Source organism: Schistocerca serialis, chromosome 3, assembly GCF_023864345.2.
Source record: "Schistocerca serialis cubense isolate TAMUIC-IGC-003099 chromosome 3, iqSchSeri2.2, whole genome shotgun sequence".
In the NCBI taxonomy this organism is placed as follows: Eukaryota; Metazoa; Arthropoda; class Insecta; order Orthoptera; family Acrididae; genus Schistocerca; species Schistocerca serialis.
The window spans coordinates 784,650,579-784,666,221 of NC_064640.1; the positions used below are offsets into that span (position 1 = coordinate 784,650,579).

A 15,643-nucleotide genomic window follows, 5' to 3' on the forward strand; every position below is an offset into this window, starting at 1 on the left:
GATGCACTCTTTGCAGTTCAAAAGTTCATGTTTCAATCACCATTTACTTCAAGGAATTTTTCTTGTTACTTGAATGTAACATTCATCTTGGGCATTAATATGAACAGGGGCAAACCAAAATCTAAAGTTTCATAATAGTTTAGATTCCACATTAAATTGTAGAACCCTTCCGTAAGTGGATGGTTCTCAGTGAGTCAGTTAGTAACTTGCTTGTTCTGTGTCTCCTAAATGTGACCTCTCACAATTATGTGGAAGAGTTCTGTTACATTACAAATTAAATAAACTTTCTCAGGGAAAAATATGGCAACATGCTGATCATTTACATGATGTCTTATATATCACTCTTAAGCTGCCTTTATTTTACTTTTTGTATTTAACTCTTTGTACAATAACTCTCTCTCTACATACATACACATCAGAAAAGGACACACTGCCCTCCCCCCCCCCCCCCCCCCCCCCACTCTCTTTCATGCAAACACACACACACACACACACACACAAAAGTAAAAAAAGAAATGGTTCAAATGGCTCTGAGCACTATGGTACTTAACTTCTAAGGTGATCAGTCTCCTAGAACTTAGAACTACTTAAACCTAACTAACCTAAGGACATCACACACATCCATGCCCGAGGCAGGATTCGAACCTGCGACCGTAGCGGTCGCGCGGTTCCAGACTGTAGCGCTTAGAACCGCTCGGCCACCCCGGCCGGCACACACAAAAGTAGAGCATTACACATTCATAAAATCTACTGTGAAGCAGCACAGAGGAAATCTATGCTATACAGCTGGAGAATGTGGAATTTGTTTATCAAACCAACTTAAATACCATGTGATCTTATAACAGTTTTACAAATTCATTTTTGGTATGTTCATGTTGCTAAAATGCTATTAAATCCTTTAAATATGCCATAGTGTCTGCAATAGGAAATTTTAAAATTGATTAATTGTGAAATTCACATAGTTCAAATGAACTGCCAATAGTGGCCTGCAAAAGTTCTTGAAGAAGAAGAAGAAGAAGAAGAAGAAGAAGATAACTTGGTAGCTCAAGAGTAAAGTGGTGTTACAGGCTCCAAAACAAGGACTGTAGTTTGGTAGTGAGGTCAAGCCAGCCATATAGTGAATGTCCACTGCTTTCATTAATCAAACAAGAGGAAATGCTTAATGTAATTGCATGAAATGAAATGGAAATGTAGTGTGCAAAAAATTCTGTGCCAGTTGTTTCTGTTAAAAGTTGAAGCATCCCCACTAATACCACTTCACTGTTTAGCATTTGTCATGTTATTGTATATATGTTGCATGACTGTCAAGCTTGTTGCTGTAGAAATGTCTCTATTCTGCAAGCATAAATTTCTGTACGTACTTTGCTTTTAATTTTCATAACAGTGCGTCAGCAATAGTGCTTTTTGTATCATGAAACTGGGACCTGCCATGCTAGTACAAGCAAGTGATACAAGCTTCTTCTTGCAAGGATCATTTGGCATAATGAAAAATTCCTTAAAAAGTATTTGAAGGTGAATAATAATGTGCATGCGTAGTTAGAAATTTTGCAGGATCATGTATTTTCGTAAATGTTATGTATTTCATGTGGTTTGTAGTCTTATGTTTAGGAGCATCTGATACTGATGAGAAGACTCGCACACTGTTTGCAGGCTAAGTCAGTAGACTTACCTTATTAGTGACTTCAGAACTTCACCAGAAGAAGGAATCCTTCCTATATTGTTCACTTATTGCTTTTGATTCAGATACTGTTATTCTTTTAAAAAAATTCCTTGTATGTTTGTTTTTCTAGAGTTTTAGTATTTGATATTCCAGGTAAGTCTTTTTTCTAGAATTATGCATAAGTGACTTGAGTGTAATGTAGTGTTCACAAACATATTTATTAATAAGCTGAATTTGGGCACTGACAGGAAAAGCGTTTGCGTGTGTTACCTACTTGCTCTCTTTTCTTACAGCTGATGAAAAGAGTTGTGTAACATATTGTGATGTTGCAACTTATGCAATTTCTGTTTCCTTGTTATATTATCTAGTGCCTCTTACAATTTAGAGAGAACATGGAAGCGTGCCTTTCATCTGTGTGTGTGTGTGTGTGTGTGTGTGTGTGTGTGTGTGTGTGAGAGAGAGAGAGAGAGAGAGAGAGAGAGAGAGAGAGAGAGAGAGAGAGAAAGAGAGAGGGAGGGAGGGAGGGAGGGAGGGAGGGAGGGAGGGAGAGAGAGAGAGAGAGGTTCTTAGTACAAGAAGCAATACATGAAAATAAATTGTGATAAAGTCCTTAATATGACAACACTATGTTATCAATTAATGCTGTTCCCTTGCTTATGTACCTAGTGCAAGAAAGATCAACTGTTAATATAGCATTCATCTACATTGTCTGAATTTTTTTTAAGCAACATAAAGATTAAACAGTGAATTTATATTATTCACTATGATTGTGGACACACAATGATGAAAAGGCAATTGATATACTTCACTAATGAATGACAAGAACTTTCAACTCCTATTTAATTTTTACTTCATTAGTGACTGAATACATTAAATACATTATTAAAAATAATTACTTTCTCATGCTTAAATGTTGGACTTCTATCAGAAAATAGCACCAAAGACTGTAAATTTAAAATGATGTTTTTTTTGACAAACAAATCTTGGGAAAGGATCTGTTTAGTACTGGTAATGACAGGGACCTATTGTGTGACTTTCATGTTCAGTGCCAATAAAATTATGCCATGTAAGCAATTAGCACTGGGAATATATGTTGGTGAAAGGCATTTGCCAGACTGTGAATTTTGTGATAGGTATATTTGTTAGTAGTATGTTAAGGTACTGACTTTGCTTTATAACAGTATAGACGTTGATCAAACAGTTGGAGGGTAGTGTTTCAGACTGCTATTTTAATTTGTTGTGAGGTAGAGTAAATTCTTTCTATTCTGTTTGCTAATTTCATAGGACATATCATAGTTTCTATTTTGAAATTGAAATAAGAGCTTTTCTCAGTTGGCGCAACTGTGTTTTCATAACACAGATTAATGTAATACACAAATTACAGCAGTAATGATTTCTGTTATAAAATGATGGTGAAAATTAATTGTAGCAGCCATTAGGTTGCTTTGTATATGTGTGGGGGGCAGGGGGGGGGGTGATGTTGCTAATTGTTATTGCCTCATATTCTACAGCGGGCATGGGCACCTGTGGATGACATGCGTGCCTGATTCATATACTTACTCAAACTTGCGGGCTGCCTCGTCATGTGATGTTCACCTCATTTTTTTATGTTTACGTTGTCTTAAAAACCTCCATTGCAAAATTCTACAACACCATTAGTAAATAAACAATGTCCATGATATATAAATAAATTAAACATCTGAAGACAGGATGCCAGCCATTTCGAAATGCCTTCATGTAAAAATAAACACTTATAACAGCAGCTGGCTGCAGCTAATTCATTATAAATTACCTTCAGTTTCAATAGTTGCAGTGTTTTCATATGTCTACAGTGCACAAGACTTATTTGCTAATGTTAATATGAGAAAGAATAGAAAGATAAAATATGGCTATGAAACAGGTAGACACTCCCAGTTGTCAAGCAATTAGGAGTAAAAATGTAATTTTTGTACACAGGCAAGTCGTTTGAGCATTTGAAATTTAGTGTGGTAAATGTTCACAAATACTATAAGCAAAATAGTTCTGATAACTAATGACATAGGCATGGGTTGTTTCTGAAACACTAAATAAATTAAGCATCATTTCTTTGTTCATTTTAAATAAATTAAAAGTCCAAATCTACAATATACATAAAAGATAGATTGCTGCTTACCATAAATATGACACATTATGCTGCAGAATGGCTCAATGGAAACACAGTTACCCATTTGGCTTTGGGCCAAAGCCTTCTGCAGGAAAGGAAATGCACACACATTCATTCACACAAGCAAGCACACCTCATGTGCACATAATGGCATTCCAGTCCGAGCTGCCAGATATGACGGTCATGTGTGCATGAGGTGTGCTTGTTTGTGTGAATGTATACATCTTTGTGTGTGTGTGTGTGTGTGTGTGTGTGTGTGTGTGTGTGTGTGTTGTTGTTGTTGTTGTGTTTCCTTTTCTGGCAAAGGCTTTGGCCAAAAGATAACTGCCTTTTCGTTGTGCCTGTATGCAACTGAGCATATCATCTTTAAAATGAGTAGCAATCTATCTTTTCCTTGTATTGTTGATATTCCAAATCTCTTTAAATTAACATGTATTGGCTGTATTATACGGAGGCCAAACTGGAAAAATGTGAACAATGGAATGACAAATTGTCAAACTGATAATACCTGTCCTCACACGTTCAATATGTGTTGGTAGTGCAGAGAATATTTTGCTTGGTATCAATATGTTTGTTAGTATTTCTAGCATTGTCAGATGGTCATTATAATGAGGGCCCCTTAACTTCTGTGTCACATTTCTACCATTACAGATGCTAGACACAAATTATATGTCATTAACACTGCACAAAATGGTCAAAACTGCTCAAACGAAAGATAGCAGAGCAGAAAACTCCCACAAATTTCTTCCACAGGCTGGACTGAGATCACTCAAGGGTTGGTTCTGGCCTGCAGGCTGCCAGTTACCCACCCATGCTCTAGAATAAAGCCTTGCACTACAGTTTTAGGTTTCAGTCAGTCATTTTCCACCCTTGAGTGTTTAGATGCCTTCCATCCCTACCTGCCTATGCTTTGAAAAGTTTCTTCAGCTTGATCTTGAATCTGTACCTCGTCAAAGTGCAACCATTCACGTTCATCATTATTGTATTTGGGTTATTACAGATCACACACAAGACACATTATTGCTAATAATGTTATTTAGGAAGATGATAGCAATCAAGAATCTTTCTGAAGTTGTTTACAATTACCCCAACTTTATTAAAAAGTATGAGTTCCAGAAATCATTTAAATTTATTTTGTGCCCCACTACCTTACTTCTGTGTTATTTTATAATGCCAATTCACCCAAATTTCACTGAAAAAAAAAAAAAAAAAAAAAAGAAGAAGAAGACTGCTTTTCTGACACAATGTGGGAAGAAGGGGCACTCGATGATAGCAGACACCATTAACTATGTACATCATAACTCATGTATCTAGTTACTTTCTGATGAGTAACATAAGAATTACTTCTGTTGGTGCTATGTCTGCATCTACGTGTATGCACTTGTTCCTTTACCTTCACTCCAGAAGATGAATTTATTGTTCTGAAAGAGAAGGATCAAGTTTGTATTTTCCAGTATAGATACTATTAGAAATGACATGATTAATACACTGGACTCATTTTTAGGAAGAGTTGAATTCCAATTCCCAACCAACCACCCAAATTTAAGTTTCCCACTGTATCTTCAAAATATACATCTTCGGAAGTTTTTTTTTTTTTTTTTTTTTTTTTTTGAGGGACTTGTGCTCTATCGTTATTCACTTTCTTGTTGATCAGACATTATACTCTAAATTTTTCTTCCTTCTTTCCTTTTGTCCTTCCTTCAAGTGTCAGTATTGACAGTATAAAGTGATTGTGGTTGTGACTTTTGGTGATTATCAGTTTTGGAAAGCTTTGTTTCATGTTACTCACTTCTTTTGAACTAAAGCATTTAGGCATGTTAGTGGAACTACGGCAAAGGCCAGGAACTGTTGCGTAATGTATTTATGACAGAAATTATGTGTAAGCATCACTAGATTGTAGAGTTTGCTGTTTAGTCCTATAACCCCCAACCAACCAGAATACAGAGTAAAGCTTTAACATGTCAGTAATATCAATTCTATTCTCAACCATAAAGTGTAGTGATTTATTAAGGCTAACAGTTTTTGAATCACAGTGTAAACCACTGATTTTGATTTTCTTGAAATACATACAAGAAGCTGTAACTATGGGATGTGCAAAATACAAGTGGCCCAGAAACTATCTCATGTGCCGTAAGACAGGCAACACAGCTTACATCATCTGCACCCCAGGATTGATGATATAATTTGGTTTGCCTATGTTAAGATGCATGAAATATTATTCTGGGCTTGTTTTATTTGGTCAGTTTTTATATATTTTAACTCTACCCAATCTCATTAAATAGTCTGCATACACTGCAAATTCACATTACATTAGAGTGCAGATACTGAGCTGTTAATCTTAAAAAAAAAAGGGGGGGGGAAATATTTCTATAGCAACTTTTGTTATTTTTGTAGGATAGTTGTGTAACTTTGTCTATTCAATCACTGTGTGCTGACTCTTGCTCTTAAATTATTATATAAACAGAAGTTTACCATGTTGTGAGTGGTTATATGAGTTATGTGACTAACAGATCACGTATAGTACCAGTATTTCATTATTGCAATATTGACTCAAAAAATGCTAAATATTGCGTTATGCTGCAGCTCACAGTGGATGACATTAGCTTGCAAGAATCTTCATAAACTTAAAATTGTATGTGTGTTAAAATAGTGGAAGTATAAACATGACTTTGCTCAATGTTTCAGAATTGGCAATGTTAGGTTTGTCTGTTTATCAGATTCAACATACTCTAAGCACAGCTCTCTATTTAGAAAATTATGTGTGAATACTGTCACCTGGTATATGGCACATATTACTAACGTGGACCAAAAATTTTTAAGGTATAATAACGTAAGCTTTTTAATTTACACATCTGTTTGACTACTTTATTCTTTTTCCATACCGCACTTCTTGTTATCAGCACAAGAAGTCAGTCTTTTCTGTGGTTTTCTCTGTTGTAGTTTATTGATATGTTCCACATCCTCAATGATCTCCTTGCTAGGGGGATATAGTAAGAACAGTGTGTCTAATGCAATCAAAAGTAATGTTTGATTCAGCTAAGAAAGAGTTGACTCCTTGTAAAATCATCATATACTTGAAGTGATAGCTCCTGTGTAAAATAGATGTGAGATGCAAGTTTTCTGATAGTGCAGTTTTTGGATTAGTTGGCTATCTTTCATTTGTGGTTTTATTCTTTGTTTTTAAAACACAGTATTGGAAATTGCTACTGTAGCTCTCAACTGAGATACACAGCTGCACTACGGAAATAACAAAAGCTGCTATAGAAATATTTTCCACTTCTGTGAGATTAACAGGTTGACTCATTTCAAGCCATGATGCACATTGAGGTTATCAGAACCTATTTATTCTTAGTTGTTTGTAGTAGTAACATATTTTTAACATATTATTTAGCTTTATTTTTTTCTGTGAAAATCTCAGTGGCAAACATATCTCACTGTAAGGTGCTTTGTCGAGTATAACTGTGAATGTGAATTTGCTGAAGACCACCATTTAGAATGCTGAGGCACATCTCCCAATGAGCAAATGGATAACCCTTGTTACTGATGTTACATAAAATGTGAAATACATTTCATGCACCCAGAAACATAGTTCCCTAAAATGTCCCTCCTAACCATCGTGGTAGCAGTGTGCTGGATGTTTTGCTGTTCATGCCAATAACAACAACAATATAGTCTTTGTGGACAGCATACAGTGGTCATGGGAGCTTGGTTTGGTTTAACAAACGCTGAGCGACATGTTTATGAAGTTGAGACACCGAAACCAAATTTGAAAATGTTCATCTGACTGTGCAAGTTTATATTTTACTTGATTTTTTGTAAATGGCTTAAGGTAAATCTTGTTCAGTTGAGAATTTTCTCTCTTTAATGACTTCACTGTTGATAAGACATTAAACCCTGATCTTTCTTTCTTTCTTCTTTATGAAAAGCGTTCCTCTTTTTATACAATGGCACAATGGGGAACAGGTAGGAAGGTCTAAAAGAAGACCCTAAGGCTTTTACGTGATATAGCAGTAAAGGATGAAACCAGATGCAATAACGTATACTGGTAATACAGAGCTGGCTGTGTTCATTCCTAAAGCAAAACTTTTATAGTCATAAGACTTCATTTTGAACATTTGGTATTAAACTAGTATCTGCTTTAGATTATTACTTGTTTTATTGTTATCCTTGTATTTTAGCATCCATCATGAAGGGTATTGTGCCATATGCTTGTTCTTTGCCATATTTTCTATGGCAAAGAAGGCAGACTAAAATCACCTTGATATGTCTGCACATAAGGACCAGTTTCATTAGCACCCTTCTGCAGATGTTACTTGATTATAGACCTTGTTAATGATGTAGTTTCAAAGATTTGCTTTTGTGAGGAATGTTCGTTATGGCTTTAAGTATGCAGGTACAAAACATTACATGAATTTCACATTGGGCTGTAAATGCCCATTATCTGAACAGCCACCAACAATAACCATGCAGCGTTGAAATCCTCTGATATGTGTGTTGTATCAGTTTTTTTATGTTGGTCAACAGATGTAAAAGAAACATTAACATTAACATAACAAATTTTCTGTTGCAATATAACAACCAAATGTATGTGTGTTCTTCATACATTTTTGTCATCCTCCTCCTCCTTTCTGGTGCCCTTTATCCTGCCAATGCCAGGTCAAGACTAGTATGGTACTTCTCGCCGTATAGAACTAACTGTATCCATATACAGGCTGTTATCATGATGGGTCGTTTTAAAGCTACTGCCAGCTCTTCCCCTCCCTTCCCCTCTTGCCATTCCAGGAATACATGCAAACATGGAAAATTGCCCAACAACCACATCCAGGATGGTTGGCACAGTGCCCCATGGCCATTAATCTCGAAGGTGGATTTGATCCGGAGCCACCGTATCTCCCTGCATCGTGGAAGCAGGTGCTTTTATGTGCTCAGCTATCTGAGTGAGTCATACTTTGTACATGTCACTACTAAATATCTTTGTGCAGGGGAAATGACTTGTGCTGCTGAGTGAGAGGAGTAGCATTATAACCATTTAGAGCATGAACAACCATTTTTCCTTTATATATCTATAAATACACATGCTAAGGGAAGCTCCTCACAAGATCTCCAGAACTTAAAAAAATGTGTACCACAGAGAAATGACAACAAACAAGTCAGTCACATAGGCTCATTCATACCATTTCTTCTTTCATGTGATGTCCAGTCTAAAATCATTAGTCAATTTAATGAGCAACATTTTTAAAACACTTGAAAAATGTAATAGATGTCTTGACAATAGACTACTCAGTCCCAGCTGAGGGAGCAGTATGATGGGAAAAAGCTTTATCCCCCTACATTTGTTCCTAGAATATTTTGGGAAACAACCTAAATAACTTAAATAGCTTTACTTACCATGGTGAGTCTAAAACTATTATTTAGAACTGTGCATCGTTATGTCCCCAGAAAACCCATTATTGCTCATTTTTTCCTGATCTTCTCTGAACCACTCCAGATGAAATATTGGTCAGCCCTAAGTGAATATAAAATTGGGATTGAGTCTCAAATCTGGAAAGAGGATAAGTGGCATGCAAACTTCTACATATACTTTTGAATGATATGATGAATGAGAGAAGTGAGCCTTTCCTCCCTCCTCCTTCTTTGTGCTTCATTTTTAAAAAAGAAAAATACCACATTTGTATTATTTTATTGGAACAAATATATTTCCAGTGATGACAGAAAACATTAAATATAAACTAGCACATATGACATGAAGAAAGTTGCAGGTATAAATTTAAAAAAAATAGTGGTTTACAGGCACCAGCTTTGAAAATCTTGAGCATTCAGTCTCAGAAGCTAACTGTTCATGCCCTGTGGTACAGAGGGTAGAAGATAAGTTTGAAATTTGAAGGGACATCAACAGATCAGTCTTCTCCTTCAATTTTTTAAAACCATGGTATCTGCGGCCTGTTCTTATCTATTTTATTTGTGACATTAACACTCTTAAACATATGAGTACCACCTATGTACAACTTCAGAAAGAGATGCAGTGAAAGCAAGGCCAAGACACATACAAATGTAAGCTCTCAAGTTTTCAGAACTTTTCAATCTGTCTGTTCTTCATGAGGACAAGACAGAAGATAAATTGGAAAAGAAAAAGAAAATTTGTGGTGCTGATGATTAAAAGGAAAATACAATCCAAACTCTGGATTTTCTTGTCAGGGTTCTGTATAGAATCTTTTCTTTATTCCATTACCCTTGCATGTCTTCTTTGCCTACTCAATATATCAATTGTTTCTAAATTTATGAGCTTAAGATCTTATAGTTGTTCTTTGTGATTGAATATATGTCAGTTCTGCTGTGATTATTCCCACTTCTACAATATTATGTAAATGCTACTCATGTGAAAAGTGTTCATTTCATAAACATAATAGATAGTATCAGGCCATAAATATAGTGTTTGTCTGTAATTTTGGCTTACATATTGTTTACTTGAAATTTTTTAAAGAAATATCTTCATACATGATTCCAAGGGGTCCTAGATCCCCCTTTAAAGAAAACAAAAATAAAGAAAATAAAAAAATAAATAAATAAATAAAACTGTTAGCATTGTACACTAAGGACAAGAAATGTTTTCTATCTCTTTGGATGGTGTGAATAATGACAATGAACGTAATCTGCTTTAGAGTATGTTAGTATTATTCTGTCAATGAATTACTCACAGTCTGAAAGTAAAGAGTAAAACCAAGAATTTATTTGAGTGTAGCTTTTGGACTATGTAATATGCAGCTGTAGTTGTTATTTCTTTCAATAATGATTTCAAAGCAGGCAAAATAAAGCAAGCAGTTCGAAAGATAAACCATCACGTTTGATAAGAATTAAGTCATAAATGAAGAACTGAGCAGACACAATCTTTGTACATCATTATAACTTTGACTTTGATCTGGAGAATTTCAAAAGCAGTATTCCTAGTTTGAAAAGCTGTCTTCATGGCTTGAACATGTACACCTTTGTGGCCATGAACGGAGTATTATGCTTCGTCACGTGGTACCCTGGTTTGAAATATCAATAAAGTGTACACATGGGAATAGAGCAAGGAGAATTATCATTTATTGAGCAGAAAAAGTGAGAGACTCATAGAATATGGAGAAGGAGCCTATGTCACCACCCAGTGCAAGATCATACAGAAAGCAGCTTGGGGAGAGAATAGAGGATAAAGTATGTATGCTGCATGTGAGAGAAATTAAATAGGAAGCAGAATTTTAGCTGCCAGACTAAAAAATAAAAAACAAGGCTTGGATGGATGGGGAGGAATGGCCAAGGATGCTGGGTATCATATCCAAAATATTTCAGAGTGTAGAGAGGAAAATAGTAAGGAAAGAAGCAAAAATATATCAGAATCTAGAATGTTGTTGTAATGTTATATGTTTCTGTGGATAGATTACTAGTAAAAAAAGATGCTGGACAACAGTCAGGCTCTTACTAATCACAGAAAATTGTTTAGCTTTCATGCTAAGTTCATGTTCACAGTTATTGAGTGTAGCAGTCATGTTTGCTATATTCTTTATTAGCCAATGTTTTGCTTTTCAATGCTCTCTGTGTATCGAGAATTTCATGATACTTTCTTCTCTGTATCTTGTTTCTCCAATCTTTATCAGCCTTGAGTTGTTCACCACACTGTTTCCATTCAGAATCTCCACCCCCTTTTCAGTTTAGATCCATGTTAACTGGCAAAAGCATCATCCTTAATGTAGGCTTGGCATTCATAAAGTTCTTTGTATCAGTTTTTATTCTCATAGTAGTGTGACTGTTTTATGTGAAAGTATATGTTGAAAGGCAGTCAGTCATCTGTTGAAAATCAAGACTTATAATGTGAAAGATAGTCTAGCATGAAATATTGCAGCCTGTCTGTCTGGCATATTTATTAATTTCTGGTTTGAAGAGGTAAATAAGTCAGTACTGTATAACAAAAACTCTTATTTGGGTATTTATTTAATATTCTGATATATAAAACGTTCTTTCCAAATGTGTAGTCTGACAGTTAGGACAATTGTATAAAGACATTATTTAAACTTTGCAATACTTCCATGTTGTTGTTGTTGTTGTTGTTGTTAAGTCTAATTGGTTTTGGGACATTTTTCTGCAAGATTTCAACACATCGAATACATTCAAAGTTAGAAGAGCACCCAATACTCTCTCATCCTCTCTTTCTCTCCTTTCTTAAACAATTCAGTGACACAGTGGAGGGACTATTACATATTAGTCCATTACTTCTGTTACTGACTGAAATCGAAATTTTCTTAACTGAGGAGTCATACTGATATGTGTTTTTCTCCCACCGTTGTTCGAGTGCCGATGAGGAAGAGGACCCTGATACAAAAGCAGCTAGAGAAAAGGAGAGGAGACAAGCCAACAATGCAAGGGAAAGGTGAGCTTGTACAATCACATGCAAACGCTTTCTCCTGTCATGTGCCCAAAGTTGATGATAGATTGTAAATATGGTGATGGTTGCCTTCCATATAGCTGCTAAGTTGCTCGTGTTTAATTATGTCTCACATTTTCTTCATGCCAGATTCCTGATTGTTAAACTGCATTGATAATGTTAACAAATATTACAGTAAGAGTAAAATTTAGCTGTAGTTATTTGCTTGTGTTCTTTTTTATGTGTTAAGGATTCATGTATTTCCTTTCCTCCTCGTTTTTACAGGCCATGTCACAAATTGGAGTGTGTTTACTCTAAATGTTTTGTGTGTCTTTATAGTTGTTTGAGCTTCATATAATTGACAATTTTAATTACAATTGCTCATTACACTCAGCTGACAGATGTCGTAGACTACCTCCTAATATCATGTTGGACCTCATTTTGCCCAATGTAGTGCTGCAACTCAATGTGGCGTGGACTCGTTGGAAGTCCCCTGCAGAAATACTGAGCTTTGTTGCCTCTAGAGCCATCCATAATTGCGAAACTGTTGCTGTTGCAGAGTTTTGTGCACGAACTGACTTCCCGATTATGTCCCATAAATGTGCAATGGGGGTGATCTAGGTGGCCAAATCATTGGCTCAAATTGTCCAGAATGTTCTTCAAACCAATCACGAACAATCGTGGCCTGGTGACATGGTGTTGTTTGGGAACATGAAGCCCATGAATGGCTGCAAATGGTCTCCAAGTAGCTGAACGTAACTGTTTACAGACAATGATTGGTTCAGTTGGACCAGAGAATCCATCCCATTCCATGTAAACATGCCTCACACCATTATGAAGCCACCACTAGCTTGCACAGTGCCTTGTTGACAACTTGGGTCCATGGCTTCATGGGGTCTGTGCTACACTCGAACCCTACGATCAGGTCTTATCAACTGAAAGTGGGAACTCATCTGACCAGGCCTCTGTTTCCCAGTTGCCTAGGGTCCAACCGATATGGTCACAAGTCTGAGACGCACTTCAGTGATGTTGTGCTGTTAGCAAAGGCATTCACATCAGTCGTGCTGCCATAGCCTATTAACACCAAATTTCATTGCACTGTCATAATGGATACATTCATTGTACATCACACATCGATTTCTGCAGTTATTTCATGCAGTGTTGCTTGCCTGTTACCTCTGACAAGTCTATACAAATGCCACTGCTGTTGGTCATTAAGTGAAGGCTGTCAGCCACTGTGTTGTCTGTGGTGAGAGGTAATATCCAAAATGTGGTATTCTCAGCACACTCTTGACACAGTGGATCTTGAAATTTTGAATTCCTTAATGATTTTCAAAGTGGAATGTCCCATGCGTCTAGCTCCAGCTATCATTCTGCATTCAAAGTCTGTTAATTCCCATCATGTGGCCATAATCAGGCCGGAAACTTTTTCACACGAATCACCTTAGTACAAATTACAGCTACACCAATGCACTGCCCTTTTATACCTTGTGTACTCAATACTACCGTCATCTGTGTATGTGCATATAGCTGTCCCATGACTTTTGTAACCTCAATATATAAACTACTGGAAGGATCAGTTTGTGCCCAATAATTGTGCTCTGTGTTTAAATGTTCCTTATATTTTATTTTGTTTTATTCTATGTGATGAAATATTCTAGGTATGCAACAAACATAAGTCTGAGCAGAAGGTTCTGGACCATTTTCAGAGATTAAATAGGAAAGTTAGCCAGGATGGAATGCAAACAAAATTGACATAAAGAAAAAACCAAAGATTAAATAACTTTTCTTTAGGAAAGTTCTGTTTCAGTACTGCACATATTGATACTGAAGTTGGATTTTCTCTCATTTCAGTATAAAAATACAGTTGAAGCTGCAGTCATGGAAAAAATGGAATAACAGAACTCTTTATTGTTTTATCTGTGAGCAAAATGAAGCAAAAACAATTTTTTGTCATTGTTTAATCATATATGCAGTCTATAATGCAACACTAGAATAAACATCTTTCTCAGTTAGAACGAGACACCTGCATAATGCTCCCATACAAATTATATTGACTCAACAGGAGTTAATTTGAGTGTAGTTCTTCTATTACATTGTGAAATCACACGAATTTAATTTCAGAATTTCTGGCAAGATTTTTCTTTTAAAAACCAAAAAGTATAGTAATGTTACATCTGAACAAAGACTGACAGTATAAATATGCAAGTTTAACTTTTTCTCATAATTTTGGTGGCACCTTCTCATCTCTTTCTTTCTGTATTGACATTAAATAAATCTCAAAGTATACAGTCAATTTTGTCTAAAGTTTTGTTATTTGCTGCAGTTCATCATGGTAATGTGTTACAATTTCTTGTTGGATCAATACTGCCACATGCAAAAACAAAGATACTGATTTCAGTCTGAGTTCAGTACATTGTGAAGGTTAATTTTTATTTGATTTGTGATACTTTTCTACTCAAAATCCTATCCTGTTGATCCATCTTTAATTTTCAAGTTAGCTCAGTGCTAACAGTTGCGCAACTCCTACTTTCTCACAAGCCAGTAAAAGCAAAGTATACCAGCACATCAGTTTTGCATTGTATCATTCTGTTTCTATATTTAATTTTCCTTACAGGTATCACTCCCAATGATTGCTCTGTGTTTTGTGTACATCAATATGCATGGACTATTTTTGTAGTGTCAGTTGTACTACATGGATATGGTTTCTCATTTATGAGACACAAATGAGATTTTTCAAGTCCTATTTTATCTGTAATATGTGCAATATATGTGTGAATAAATAAATTAAATTATATGGCAGTCAAAATTTTTGTGTGGCACAAAATATTTTTGAATCACAGTAAAAGATTTCTTTTTTGTTTTTCAATGTCTTGAAGCAGACCACAAACAAGCAAATTGCACTGAATGAGCCCCATAGCGTCCTTCACATGTAAAAAGCTGTGTTCATATTGATTATCTCGTTGAGTTGAACTAATGTAATGTATTGTTGTGTGTTATAGGCAAACTACATTTTCCTTTATTACATTTTTATGAATTTTAGTGTACTTGAGTACTCTAGAAGATGTATTATACATTGCTCCACAAAAATAAAATAAAACATTTCAAACAGGCAAAATATATGTGATAATATTACCAGTAGTATATAAATATTTTGTGCCTAAACTTGGTGTTGGTGGTAATAATATTAGTAATAGTAATAGTAGTAGTAGTGACTCTCAATGGCGGTGCTTACAGTCAATGTACATAAGTATCAAATAAACTATTAACAAATAATCTTCTTACTTATTTAATTGTGTCTGTCTACTTTTTACATACAGGTGAACACTTTGAGTCATACAAATAGAAGTTATTAGCTAATTGTATTTGTGTATTTTAGTGCGTATGGTCATTTTCCTGCTGACATAATGTACTTTGTACCACAAAATTGCAGAAACAGTGTTAC

At 35.5% G+C, this 15,643-nt stretch overlaps 1 protein-coding gene across 7 annotated transcripts in view; it reads left to right on the forward strand.

Moving 5' to 3' along the window:
• The window catches only part of LOC126470629 (transcription factor 12), a 748,727-nt gene that overhangs the window by 714,587 nt on the left and 18,497 nt on the right, over positions 1–15,643 (forward strand). Inside the window, exon 13 of one of the 7 annotated variants that reach the window (XM_050098599.1) lies at positions 12,118–12,204. The exons of the other annotated variants lie outside the window; for them this stretch is intronic. Within the exon in view, the coding sequence (XP_049954556.1) occupies positions 12,118–12,204 (87 nt within the window). The remainder of the gene's footprint in view (positions 1–12,117; positions 12,205–15,643) is intronic. 7 annotated transcript variants of the gene reach the window in all.